The sequence below is a fragment of the Pseudophryne corroboree genome, chromosome 5, assembly GCF_028390025.1.
Source record: "Pseudophryne corroboree isolate aPseCor3 chromosome 5, aPseCor3.hap2, whole genome shotgun sequence".
In the NCBI taxonomy this organism is placed as follows: Eukaryota; Metazoa; Chordata; class Amphibia; order Anura; family Myobatrachidae; genus Pseudophryne; species Pseudophryne corroboree.
The window spans coordinates 255,042,672-255,057,506 of record NC_086448.1 but is presented as its reverse complement, the minus strand read 5'-3'; the positions used below and the strand labels follow the sequence as shown (position 1 = coordinate 255,057,506).

Here is a 14,835-nt window from a genome sequence, read left to right as displayed (position 1 = left end):
GTGCTTGTAGTCTCTGGTGGTGGAGAGAAGCAGGATACCAGACAGGATACTGGGAGGAATGCTTGACGCGTTTCTCAGCCTCAATCCTGGGGCTGTTTCATCAGAACTTCTGATGAAACAGCCCCAGGATTGAGGCTGAGAAACGCGTCAAGCATTCCTCCCAGTATCCTGTCTGGTATCCTGCTTCTCTCCACCACCAGAGACTACAAGCACGTCTTCGAACGGCTCCAGCTACAGGCACGTCTCTGACGGCTCCCGCTATATCACTGCAAGTGAGCGGTTCCGAGCGTTCAGTTCACCAATACATTCTGCTTTATTTCATCCCTTCGGTGCCGCAGTCAAGCGGCGTGGGCAGCCGGCGCCCAACATTTTCAAAGGAAATACCGAATAATTGCAATCAGCAGAGGCTTGGGTAAGCACAATACGAGACTGTCAAAATAGCGTTCCATGCTTAAATGTCATTGTGCTGTGCACGGAATTGTGCTAATTAAAATCACCCGTAAAAAGCCTTTTCTAAAATACGGAATAAGTATTGGGAGCAGATATTATAAAGTGGACAAAACAAAGGTGAACTGTTTATATTTACACCACGGATGGACTTTTAAATCCATAAAATCATCTTATGAGCCTATACGTCTAATTAACCCACATGTGGAGCTCCCAGCAAGGAGCCCTTTTTTAAATTACAAGTGCTATATTACCATCTGAAGCACAGGTGGTTATATCGTTTTAGGGGATTTTGTTAATATGTCCATCATTTGCTGCTACTAATAAGTATTGATGCTTGCTATACTATATATGCTGTGTTATCAAATTACAGGATACCAGGTTTTATTTTTGTGATTATCATATATATATATTTTTAATAAATTGTATAATACTTTCAATGACAGCGCTTCTTTGTTTTTTACCATTGTCCATGATTTTTTGAGGTTCAGCACCTCAAATTGAGAAGCTGCAGTCAATGTAAAGTATAGTTGTCTCATAGCCAATTTTACTAGCGCTCACTTGTTTTATTTTTTCTTGTGTACTATGGAAAAAAGTGATGTTGAATTGTTTTTATGTAACATTCAGGATTCGGCAGGATTTCTGGTAGAATCCATGAAAGACCTGGGTTCCATGGCTGCGGGAATTTCTTCCATGTCAATATCAGCTCGTCGAGGACTGTGGTTGCGCCTGTGTAGGGTAGAGTGTGGAAACTCTACCCTACACAGGTCAGGCTCTCTTTGGGGAAGTGTTTGATGCGTGGATCTCTATGGCTACAGCTGATAAGTCAGCCTTTCTTCCCTCAGCAACACCTGCTCCGTAGAAACCCTTTTCTTCAGTTACATCACAGCCCTTTCAGTCTACCAAGCCCAGAAAGGCCAAGCCGTCCCAACACCTTCTTTCTGGGAGGTCGGTCCAAGTTCAAGAAACCTGGAACAGAAACCTGCTTCAGGTACACCAAAGTCCTCCGCATGACGGTGGACTACACACCCCGGAGGTGGGGCGGTGGGAGAGAGACTCTGACATTTCAGTCATGTCTGGGTGTCCCCTGGCCTGGATCCCTGGGTGCAAGATATTGTGTCCCAGGGGTACAGGCTGGAATTTCAAAATCTCCCTCCTCACCGATTTTTCAGATCAAGCTTGCCAGCTCTGCTGGCAGACAGGACTGTCCTGCAAGAAGCCGTCCAGAAGTTGGTGGAGGCACAGGTCATTGTGCCAGTACCGCCTCATATGCAATACAAGGGTTACTATTCGAACCTTTTCGTGGTACCGAAACCGGATGGTTCGGTCAGGCCCATTCTGAACTTAAAATCACTAAACCCCTTTCTGGGGGAGTTCAAGTTCAAAATGAAGTCTCTAAGGTCAGTGATATCAGGTCTGGAGGAGGGGGAATTCCTAGTATCCCTGAATATCAAGGATGCGTACCTCCACATTCCGATTTGGCTGCCGCATCACGCTTATCTTCGATTCGCACTGTTGGACTGTCACTTTCAGTTCCAGGCCCTCCCATTCGGCCTCTCCATAGCACCGAGGGTATTCACCAAGGTGATGGCGGAAATGATGATTCACCTCCGCAGATGGGGGGTGAACATAATTCCGTGTCTGGACGATCTGTTGATAAAGGCATTGTCCAAGGAGAAGCTGTTACGGTCCATAGCACTCACGACCCAGCTTCTCAGGGAACATGGTTGGATCCTGAATCTTCCAAAATCACATTTGGAACCAACCAGGAGGTTGTCCTTTCTGGGAATGATCCTCGACACGGAGGTGCAGAGGGTGTTTCTCCCAGAGGAAAAGGCGTTGGTGATTCAAACGATGGTCCGGAATGTCCTGAAGCCAACTCAGGTGTCAGTTCATCAGTGCATTCGCCTTCTGAGAAAGATGGTGGCCTCTTACAAGGCTCTGCAGTACGGGAGGTTTCACGCTCGGTCCTTCCAACTTGATCTCCTGGACAAGTGGTCGAGATCCCATCTACACATGCACCAGAGAATACGTCTGTCGCCAAAGGCCAGGATTTCACTCCTCTGGTGGCTACAATTACCTCACCTTCTGGAGGGCCGCAAGTTCGGGATTCAGGACTGGATCCTTCTAAACACGTATGCAAGTCTCCGGGGCTGGTGCGCAGTCACTCAAGGGGTAACCTTCCAAGGAAGGTGGTCAAGACTGGAAGCCGGCCTGCCGATAAACATTCTGGAACGAAGAGCCGTCTTCAACGGTCTTCTCAAAGCGGCCCATCTTCTGAGAAATCGGGCCATTCAAGTGCAGTCGGACAATGTGACAACAGTGGCTTACATAAACCGACAGGACGGAATGAAGAGCAGAGCTGCAATGGCAGAGGTAACCAGAATCATCCTCTGGGCAGAAAAGCACACGTTGGCGCTGTCAGCAATCTTCATTCCCGGAGTAGACAACTGGGAAGCGGACTTCCTCAGCAGACACTATCTCCATCCAGGGGAGTTGGGTCTCCACCCAGAGGTGTTTAAGGAGGTAACAGAACTTTGGGGCGTACCCCTGATCAACATGATGGCCTCTCGTCTCAACAAGAAGCTTCCGCGGTATTGTTCCAGGTCGAGGGACCCGCAAACAGTTGCGGTGGACGCCCTAGTGACTCCGTGAGTGTTCCAGTCAGTGTACGTGTTTCCTCCACTTCCACTCATCACAAGAGTTCTAAAACTCGTAAGGCGAACAATGGTTCAAGCGATCCTCATTGCTCCTGACTGGCCAGGAAGGGCTTGGTAAGCGGATCTTCTGGATCTACTGCAAGAAGAGCCGAGGCCTCTTCCTCTTCGGGAGGACCTGTTGCAGCAGGGGCCGTTCGCCTATCAAGACTTACCGCGGCTACGTTTGACGGCATGGAGGTTGAACGCCTGATACCACCTCGAAAGGGCATTCCGAACAAGGTTATGCCTACCCTGATACAGGCTAGGAAAGGAAACGTCTAAACATTACCATCGAATTTGGAAAAAATATGTATCTTGGTGTGAGGCCAAGAAATTTCCTGCGGTGGAGTTTTTCAACTGGGACAGTTTCTCCTCTTCCTGCAAGCAGGTGTGGATATGGGCCTGAGATTAGGAACCGTAAAGGTCCAGATTTCTGCCCTATCCATTTTCAGATCTTTTTGAAGGGAGTTCTCCACATCCAACCTCCCTTTGTACTGCCTACGGTGCCTTGGGACCTTAACGTGGTGTTGCAGTTCCTCCAATCGGACTGGTTCGAGCCTCTACAGGAGGTTGAACTCAAATTTCTTACGTGGAAGGCTGTCACTTTGTTGGCCTTAGCTTCTGCTAGACGTGTGTCAGAGTTTGGGGCTTTGTCTTGTAAAAGCCCATATCTGATCTTCCATGAAGATAGGGCTGAACTCCGGACACGTCCGCAGTTTCTTCCGAAGATTGTGTCGGCATTTTATATCAACCAACCTATTGTGGTGCCAGTGGCTACTGACTCTTCAATTTCATCAAAGTCCTTGGATGTTGTAAGGGCTCTGAAAATCTATGTGAGGAGGACTGCTTGTCACAGAAAATCGGACTCTATGTTTGTCCTGTATGATCCCAAGAAAATTGGGTGTCCTGCTTCTAAGCAGACGATCTCTCGCTGGATCAGGTTTTCTATCCATCATGCTTATTCTACGGCAGGCTTGCCGTGTCCTACGTCTGTCAAGGCCCACTCTACTCGTAAGGTGGGGTCTTCCTGGGCGGCTGCCCGGGGTGTCTCGGCGTTACAACTTTGCCGAGCTGCAACTTGGTCTGAGTTGCAAAGTTCTACAAGTTCGATACTTTGACTGAACTTCAGATCATCAGAGGCCAATCAGTTCTGCAGGAGCCTCCGTGCTCTCCTTCCCGTTCTGGGAGCTTTGGTACATCCCCATGGTACTAATGTGGACCCCAGCATCCTCTAGGACGTAAGAGAAAATAGGATTTTGGTTACCTACCGGTAAATCCTTTTCTCGTAGTCCGTAGAGGATGCGGGGCGCCCGCCCAGTGCTTCGTTCTTCCTGCTTTTCATTATTTGGTTCAGTACAACTTTGTTTTAGTTGAGTACTGCATTGTTACTTGGTTAAGTGATGTTTCAGCGGTTGCTGAGTTTCAAGCTAGTTAGCTTGATGTGCCTTGTATGTGTGAGCTGGTATGAATCTCGCCACTATCTGTGTATAATCCTTCTCTCGAAGATGTCCGTCTCCTTGGGCACCGTTTCTAGACTGAGTCTGTTAGGAGGGGCATAGAGGGAGGAGCCAGCCCACACTCTCAAACTCTTAAAGTGCCAGTGGCTCCTGGTGGACCCGTCTATACCCCATGGTACTAATGTGGACCTCAGCATCCTCTATGGTCTATGAGAAAAGGATTTACCGGTAGGCAACCAAAATCCTATTTTATTTGTAGTCCTAAACATGGGTAAATAACACCTGTTCATGCTGCATTAAGCCTGTGGTCACATGTACAATAGACCTATATGTTGCACTGTGTTTGTGTTAATTTTTGTTTTTGGAAACTAGACTAACTCTTACAGACTTGAGACTTTTAGTATTCATTAATTTTTACTATGTACAGGAGGAAAAAATTGAATGTACAAGAAATTTGAATGAGCAGTTGCAGTCGAAAGAAGTGGAGCTGCTGCAGGTGAAATCTGAACTAGAGACACAACAAGGTATGTATATACTGTACCTATATTATCTCCAATGTGCCTTCACTACAAGGATAGGAGCATGTGATATAAATTGATATTCCATAACTTGGACAAATCTACAGCATGCTATACCAGGAGTTCAAAAAGTTTTATATGATGGAAATCTAGTCAGGTGAACCAAAAAATTAGTTGGTAAAATGTGCAGATGGTTAAAAAGCAACATAACCTAATGCAATAGCTTGTATATTTGTTATGCTGGCCTGACAAATGGGCAAAAGTTTAAGAGCCTGACACCTTGTAAGAAAAACTACCCGCCAATAATGCTCCAAGGGACGATCTAGGCCCCGAGTAGGGTAGAACAAGACCACAGTGCAAAACATAATGGTACTTTGGTCATGTCCAATTGGTGGGTCTTAAAGTCTGTAGTATGTGTTGTTCAGATTCAAGCTTAAAAAAAAAAAAAAAAAAATCAACTCAAAATATATTTCTCTAACGTCCTAAGTGGATGCTGGGGACTCCGTAAGGACCATGGGGAATAGCGGCTCCGCAGGAGACTGGGCACATCTAAAGAAAGCTTTAGGACTATCTGGTGTGCACTGGCTCCTCCCCCTATGACCCTCCTCCAAGCCTCAGTTAGATCTCTGTGCCCGAACGAGAAGGGTGCACACTAGGGGCTCTCCTGAGCTTCTTAGTGAAAGTTTTAGATTAGGTTTTTTATTTTCAGTGAGACCTGCTGGCAACAGGCTCACTGCATCGAGGGACTAAGGGGAGAAGAAGCGAACTCACCTGCGTGCAGAGTGGATTGGGCTTCTTAGGCTACTGGACATTAGCTCCAGAGGGACGATCACAGGCCCAGCTTGGATGGGTCCCAGAGCCGCGCCGCCGGCCCCCTTACAGAGCCAGAAGGCAGAAGAGGTCCGGAAAATCGGCGGCAGAAGACGTCCTGTCTTCAACAAGGTAGCGCACAGCACTGCAGCTGTGCGCCATTGCTCTCAGCACACTTCGGTCACTGAGGGTGCAGGGCGCTGGGGGGGGGCGCCCTGAGACGCAATAAAAACACCTTGGATGGCAAAAAAAATGCATCACATATAGCTCCTGGGCTATATGGATGCATTTAACCCCTGCCAGAATCCATAAAAAAGCAGGAGAAAAGTCCGCGAAAAAGGGGCGGAGCCTATCTCCTCAGCACACTGGCGCCATTTTCCCTCACAGCTCCGTTGTAGGGAAGCTCCCTGTCTCTCCCCTGCAGTCACTACACTACAGAAAGGGTTAAAAAAAGAGAGGGGGGCACTAATTAGGCGCAGTATTAACTATACAGCAGCTATAAGGGGAAAAACACTTATATAAGGTTATCCCTCTAGCGCTCTGGTGTGTGCTGGCAAACTCTCCCTCTGTCTCCCCAAAGGGCTAGTGGGGTCCTGTCCTCTATCAGAGCATTCCCTGTGTGTGTGCTGTATGTCGGTACTTTTGTGTCGACATGTATGAGGAGAAAAATGATGTGGAGACGGAGCAGATTGCCTGTAATAGTGATGTCACCCCCTAGGGGGTCGACACCTGAGTGGATGAACTGTTGGAAGGAATTACGTGACAGTGTCAGCTCTGTATAAAAGACAGTGGTTGACATGAGACAGCCGGCTACTCGGCTTGTGCCTGTCCAGACGTCTCATAGGCCGTCAGGGGCTCTAAAGCGCCCGTTACCTCAGATGGCAGATATAGACGCCGACACGGATACTGACTCCAGTGTCGACGGTGAAGAGACGAATGTGACTTCCAGTAGGGCCACACGTTACATGATTGAGGCAATGAAAAATGTTTTACACATTTCTGATAATACGAGTACCACCAAAAAAGGGGTATTATGTTCGGTGAGGAAAAACTACCTGTAGTTTTCCTGAATCTGAGAAATTAAATGAGGTGTGTGATGATGCGTGGGTTTCCCCCGATAACAACGGATAATTTCTAAAATGTTATTGGCATTATATCCTTTCCCGCCAGAGGTTAGGGTGCGTTGGGAAACACCCCCTAGGGGGGATAAAGCGCTCACACGCTTGTAAGGGCTCTACCTTCGCCTGAGATGGCCGCCCTTAAGGATCCTGCTGATAGAAAGCAGGAGGGTATCCTAAAAGGTATTTACACACATACTGGTGTTATACTGCGACCAGCAATCGCCTCAGCCTGGATGTGCAGTGCTGGGTTGGCGTGGTCGGATTCCCTGACTGAAAATATTGATACCCTAGATAGGGACAGTATATTTTTGCCTATAGAGCATTTAAAAGATGCATTTTTATATATGCGTGATGCACAGCGGAATATTTGCCGACTGGCATCAAGTCTAAGCGCGTTGTCCATTTCTACCAGTAGAGGGTTATGGACACGTCAGTGGTCAGGTGATGCGTATTCCAAACGGCATTTGGAAGTATTGCTTTATTAAGGGAGGAGTTATTTGGGGTCGGTCTTTCAGACCTGGTGGCCACGGCAACAGCTGGGAATTCCACGTTTGTACCCCAGGTCGCCTCTCAACATGAGAAGACGCCGTATTATCAGGCGCAGTCTTTTCGTGGACAAGCGGGCAAAAGGTTCCTCATTTCTGCCCCGTGACAGAGGGAGAGGAAAAAGGCTGCAGAAATCAGCCAGTTCCCAGGAACAGAAACCCTCTCCCGCCTCTGCCAAGCCCTCAGTATACGCTGGGGCTTTACAAGCAGAATCAGGCACGGTGGGGGGCCCGTCTCAATGAATTTCAGCGCGCAGTGGGCTCACTCGCAAGTAGACCCCTGGATCCTTCAGGTGATATCTCAGGGGTACAAATTAGAATTCGAGACGTCTCCCCCTCGCCGTTTCCTAAAGTCGGCTTTACCGATGTCTCCTTCTGACAGGGAGACCGTTTTGGAAGCCATTCACAAGCTGTATTCCCAGCAGGTGATAATCAAGATACCCCTCCTGCAACAGGGAACGGGGTATTATTCCACACTGTTGTGGTACCGAAGCCGGACGGCTCGGTGAGACCGATTCTAAATCTAAAATCTTTGAACACTTACGTACAGAGGTTCAAATTCAAGATTGAGTCACTCAGAGCAGTGATTGCGAACCTGGAAGAAGGGGACTACATGATGTCTCGGGACATCAAGGATGCTTACCTTCATGTCAAAATTTACCCTTCTCACCAAGGGTACCTCAGGTTTATGGTACAGAACTGTCACTATCAGTTCAGACGCTGCCGTATGGATGGTACACGGCACCCCGGGTCTTTACCAAGGTAATGGCCGAAATGATGATATTCCTTCGAAGGAAGTGAATTTTAGTTATCCCTTCCTTGGACAATTCCCTGATAAGGGTAAGATCCAGGGAACAGTTGGAGGTCGGTGTAGCACTATCTCAGGTAGTGTTGCGGCAGCACGATTGGATTCTCAATATTCCAAAATCGCACCTGGTTCCGACGACGTGTCTTCTGTTCCTAGGGATGATCCTGGACACAGTCCAGAAAAAGGTGTTTCTCCCGGAGGAGAAAGCCAGGGAGTTATCCGAGCTAGTCAGGAACCTCCTAAAACCGAGCCAAGTCTCAGTGCATCAATGCACAAGGGTTCTGGGTAAAATGGTGGCTTCCTACGAAGCAATCCCATTCGGCAGATTCCACGCAAGAACTTTCCAGTGGGACCTGCTGGACAAATGGTCCGGATCGCATCTTCAGATGCATCAGCGGATAACCCTGTCACCAAGGACAAGGGTGTCCCTCCTGTGGTGGTTGCAGAGTGCTCATCTTCTAGAGGGCCGCAGATTAGGCATTCAGGACTGGGTCCTGGTAACCACTGATGCCAGCCTGCGAGGCTGGGGAGCAGTCACACAGGGAAGGAATATCCAGGGCTTATGGTCAAGCCTGGAGACATCACTTCACATAAATATCCTGAAGCTAAGGGACATTTACAATGCTCTAAGCTTAGCAAGACCTCTGCTTCAAGGTCAGCCGGTGTTGATCCAGTCGGACAACATCACGGCAGTCACCCACGTAAACAGACAGGGTGGCACAAGAAGCAGGAGGGCAATGGCAGAAGCTGCAAGGATTCTTCGCTGGGCGGAAAATCATGTGATAGCACTGTCAGCAGTATTCATTCCGGGAGTGGACAACTGGGAAGCAGACTTCCTCAGCACGACCTCCACCCGGGAGAGTGGGGACTTCACCCAGAAGTCTTCCACATGATTAAAAACTCGACAGGTATTGCGCCAGGTCCAGGGACCCTCAGGCAATAAGCTGTAGACGCTCTGGTAACACCGTGGGTGTACCAGTCAGGGTATGTGTTCCCTCCTCTGCCTCTCATACCCAAGGTACTGAGATTGATAAGATGGAGAGGAGTAAGCACTATATTCGTGGTTCCGGATTGGCCAAGAAGGACTTGGTAACCGGAATTTCAAGAGATGCTCACGGAGGATCCGTGGCCTCTACCTCTAAGAAGGGACCTGCTCCAGCAAGGACCCTGTCTGTTCCAAGACTAACTGCGGCTGCGTTTGACGGCATGGCGGTTGAACGCCGGATCCTGAAGGAAAAAAGGCATTCCGGATGAAGTCATCCCTATCCTGATCAAAGCCAGGAAGGATGTAACCGCAAAAACATTATCACCGCAATTGGCGAAAATATGTTGCGTGGTGCGAGGCCAGTAAGGCCCGACGGAGGAAATTCAACTCGGTCGATTCCTACATTTCCTGCAAACAGGAGTGTCTATGGGCCTGAAATTGGGGTCCATTAAGGTTCAAATTTCGGCCCTGTCAATTTTCTTCCAAAAAGAACTAGCTTCAGTCCCTGAAGTTCAGACGTTTGTAAAAGGGGTACTGCATATACAGCCTCCTTTTGTGCCTCCAGTGGCACTTTGGGATCTCAATGTAGTTTTGGGTTCCAAAAGTCACATTGGTTTGAACCACTTAAATCTGTGGAGTTAAAATATCTCACATGGAAAGTGGTCATGCTGTTGGCCCTGGCCTGGGCCAGGCGCGTGTCAGAATTGGCGGCTTTATCCTGAAAAAGCCCTTATCTGATTTTCCATTCGGACAGGGCGGAATTGAGGACTCGTCCTCAGTTTCTCCCCAAGGTGGTTTCAGCGTCTCACCTGAACCAACCTATTGGTGGTGCCTGCGGCTACTAGGGACTTGGAGGCCTCCAAGTTGCTAGACGTTGTCAGTGCCCTGAAAATATATGTTTCCAGGACGGCTGGAGTCAGGAAATCTGACTCGCTGTTTATCCTGTGTGCACCCAACAAGCTGGGTGCTCCTGCTTCTAAGCAGACTATTGCTCGTTGGATTTGTAGTACAATTCAGCTTGCACATTCTGTGGTAGGCCTGCCACAGCCAAAAATCTGTAAATGCCCACTCCACAAGGAAGGTGGGCTCATCTTGGGCGGCTGCCCGAGGAGTCTCGGCTTTACAACTTTGCCGAGCAGCTACTTGGTCAGGAGCAAATACGTTTGTAAAATTTTACAAAATTGATATCCTGGCTGAGGAGGACCTGGAGTTCTCTCATTTGGTGCTGCAGAGTCATCCGCACTCTCCCGCCCGTTTGGGAGCTTTGGTATAATCCCCATGGTCCTTACGGAGTCCCCAGCATCCACTTAGGACGTTAGAGAAAATAAGAATTTACTTACCGATAATTCTATTTCTCATAGTCCGTAGTGGATGCTGGGCGCCCATCCCAAGTGCGGATTGTCTGCAATACTTGTACATAGTTATTGTTACAAAAATCGGGTTTTCTCTGACGTCCTAAGTGGATGCTGGGGACTCCGTAAGGACCATGGGGAATAGCGGCTCCGCAGGAGACAGGGCACAAAAGTAAAAGCTTTAGGATCAGGTGGTGTGCACTGGCTCCTCCCCCCTATGACCCTCCTCCAAGCCTCAGTTAGGTTTTTGTGCCCGGCCGAGAAGGGTGCAATCTAGGTGGCTCTCCTAAAGAGCTGCTTAGAGTAAAAGTTTGGTAGGTTTTTTATTTTCAGTGAGTCCTGCTGGCAACAGGCTCACTGCAACGAGGGACTTAGGGGAGAAGAAGTGAACTCACCTGCGTGCAGGATGGATTGGCTTCTTAGGCTACTGGACACTAGCTCCAGAGGGACGATCACAGGTACAGCCTGGATGGGTCACCGGAGCCGCGCCGCCGACCCCCTTGCAGATGCTGAAGAGAGAAGAGGTCCAGAAATCGGCGGCTGAAGACTTCTCAGTCTTCATGAGGTAGCGCACAGCACTGCAGCTGTGCGCCATTGCTCTCAGCACACTTCACACCAACGGTCACTGAGGGTGCAGGGCGCTGGGGGGGGCGCCCTGGGCAGCAATGAAAGTACCTATGCTGGCTAAAAATACATCACATATACCCTCTGGGGCTATATGGATGTATTTAACCCCTGCCAGATTGTCAGAAAAACGGGAGAAGAAGCCCGCCGAAAAGGGGGCGGGGCCTATTCTCCTCAGCACACAGCGCCATTTTCCTACACAGCTCCGCTGCTAGGAAGGCTCCCAGGCTCTCCCCTGCACTGCACTACAGAAACAGGGTTAAAACAGAGAGCGGGGGCACTTATTTGGCGATATTATTATATATTAAGATGCTATAAGGGAAAACACTTATATAAGGTTGTCCCTGTATAATTATAGCGTTTTGGTGTGTGCTGGCAAACTCTCCCTCTGTCTCCCCAAAGGGCTAGTGGGGTCCTGTCCTCTATCAGAGCATTCCCTGTGTGTGTGCTGTGTGTCGGTACGTGTGTGTCGACATGTATGAGGACGATGTTGGTGAGGAGGCGGAGCAATTGCCTGTAATGGTGATGTCACTCTCTAGGGAGTCGACACCGGAATGGATGGCTTATTTAGGGAATTACGTGATAATGTCAACACGCTGCAAGGTCGGTTGACGACATGAGACGGCCGGCAAACCAATTAGTACCTGTCCAGGCGTCTCAAACACCGTCAGGGGCTTTAAAACGCCCATTTACCTCAGTCGGTCGACACAGACACGGACACTGACTCCAGTGTCGACGGTGAAGAAACAAACGTATTTTCCATTAGGGCCACACGTTACATGTTAAGGGCGATGAAGGAGGTGTTACATATTTCTGATACTACAAGTACCACAAAAAAGGGTATTATGTGGGGTGTGAAAAAACGACCTGTAGTTTTTCCTGAATCAGATAAATGAAATGAAGTGTGTGATGATGCGTGGGTTTCCCCCGATAGAAAATTATTGGCGTTATACCCTTTCCCGCCAGAAGTTAGGGCGCGTTGGGAAACACCCCTTAGGGTGGATAAGGCGCTCACACGCTTATCAAAACAAGTGGCGTTACCGTCTCCAGATACGGCCGCCCTCAAGGAGCCAGCTGATAGGAGGCTGGAAAATATCCTAAAAAGTATATACACACATACTGGTGTTATACTGCGACCAGCGATCGCCTCAGCCTGGATGTGCAGCGCTGGGGTGGCTTGGTCGGATTCCCTGACTGAAAATATTGATACCCTTGACAGGGACAGTATTTTATTGACTATAGAGCATTTAAAGGATGCATTTCTATATATGCGAGATGCACAGAGGGATATTTGCACTCTGGCATCAAGAGTAAGTGCGATGTCCATATCTGCCAGAAGAGGTTTATGGACACGACAGTGGTCAGGTGATGCAGATTCCAAACGGCACATGGAAGTATTGCCGTATAAAGGGGAGGAGTTATTTGGGGTCGGTCCATCGGACCTGGTGGCCACGGCAACAGCTGGAAAATCCACCTTTTTTACCCCAAGTCACATCTCAGCAGAAAAAGACACCGTCTTTTCAGCCTCAGTCCTTTCGTCCCCATAAGGGCAAGCGGGCAAAAGGCCAGTCTTATCTGCCCAGGGATAGAGGAAAGGGAAGAAGACTGCAGCAGGCAGCCCCTTCCCAGGAACAGAAGCCCTCCACCGCTTCTGCCAAGTCCTCAGCATGACGCTGGGGCCGTACAAGCGGACTCAGGTGCTGTGGGGGGTCGTCTCAAGAGTTTCAGCGCGCAGTGGGCTCACTCGCAAGTGGACCCCTGGATCCTACAAGTAGTATCCCAGGGGTACAGATTGGAAATTCGAGACGTCTCCCCCTCGCAGGTTCCTGAAGTCTGCTTTACCAACGTCTCCCTCCGACAGGGAGGCAGTATTGGAAACAATTCACAAGCTGTATTACCAGCAGGTGATAATCAAAGTACCCCTCCTACAACAAGGAAAGGGGTATTATTCCACACTATATTGTGGTACTGAAGCCAGACGGCTCAGTGAGACCTATTCTAAATCTGAAATCTTTGAACACTTACATACAAAGGTTCAAATCAAGATGGAGTCACTCAGAGCAGTGATAGCGAACCAGGAAGAAGGGGACTATATGGTGTCCCTGGACATCAAGGATGCTTACCTCCATGTCCCAATTTGCCCTTCTCACCAAGGGTACCTCAGGTTCGTGGTACAGAACTGTCACTATCAGTTTCAGACGCTGCCGTTTGGATTGTCCACGGCACCCCGGGTCTTTACCAAGGTAATGGCCGAAATGATGATCCTTCTTCAAAGAAAAGGCGTCTTAATTATCCCTTACTTGGACGATCTCCTGATAAGGGCAAGGTCCAGAGAACAGTTGGAGGTCGGAGTAGCACTATCTCAAGTAGTTCTACGACAGCACGGGTGGATTCTAAATATTCCAAAATCGCAGCTGTTTCCGACGACACGTCTGCTGTTCCTAGGGATGATTCTGGACACAGTCCAGAAAAAGGTGTTTCTCCCGGAGGAGAAAGCCAGGGAGTTATCCGAGCTAGTCAGAAACCTCCTAAAACCAGGCCAAGTGTCAGTGCATCAATGCACAAGAGTCCTGGGAAAAATGGTGGCTTCTTACGAAGCGATTCCATTCGGCAGATTTCACGCAAGAATTTTTCAGTGGGATCTGCTGGACGAATGGTCCGGATCGCATCTTCAGATGCATCAGCTGATAATCCTGTCTCCAAGGACAAGGGTGTCTCTTCTGTGGTGGCTGCAGAGTGCTCATCTACTAGAGGGCAGCACATTCGGCATTCAGGACTGGGTTCTGGTGACCACGGATGCCAGCCTGAGAGGCTGGGGAGCAGTCACACAGGGAAGAAATTTCCAAGGAGTGTGGTCAAGTCTGGAGACTTCTCTCCACATAAATATACTGGAGCTAAGGGCAATTTACAATGCTCTGAGCCTAGGAAGACCTCTGCTTCAAAGTCAACCGGTGCTGATCCAGTCGGACAACATCACGGCAGTCGCCCACGTAAACAGACAGGGCGGCACAAGAAGCAGGAGGGCAATGGCAGCAAGGATTCTTCGCTGGGCGAAAAATCTTGTGATAACACTGTCAGCGGTGTTCATTCCGGGAGTGGACAACTGGGAAGCAGACTTCCTCAGCAGGAACGACCTCCACCCGGGAGAGTGGGGACTTCATCTGGAAGTCTTCCACATGATTGTGAACCGTTGGGAAAGACCAAAGGTGGACATGATGGCGTCCCGTCTGAACAAAAAACTGGACAGGTATTGCGCCAGGTCAAGAGACCCTCAGGCAATAGCTGGGACGCTCTGGTAACACCGTGGGTGTACCAGTCGGTGTATGTGTTCCCTCCTCTGCCTCTCATACCCAAGGTACTGAGAATTATAAGACTGAGAGGAGTAAGAACTATACTCGTGGCTCCGGATTGGCCAAGAAGGACTTGGTACCCGGAACTTCAAGAGATACTAAGAAGGGACTTGCTTCAG

At 49.0% G+C, this 14,835-nt stretch overlaps 1 protein-coding gene across 2 annotated transcripts in view; it reads left to right on the top strand.

Moving 5' to 3' along the window:
* Positions 1 to 14,835, top strand: part of AZI2 (5-azacytidine induced 2) — a 197,451-nt gene that overhangs the window by 82,903 nt on the left and 99,713 nt on the right. For both annotated transcript variants that reach the window (XM_063922274.1, XM_063922275.1), the window contains one exon: positions 5,031 to 5,127. In XM_063922274.1, the coding sequence (XP_063778344.1) occupies positions 5,031 to 5,127 (97 nt within the window). The remainder of the gene's footprint in view (positions 1 to 5,030; positions 5,128 to 14,835) is intronic.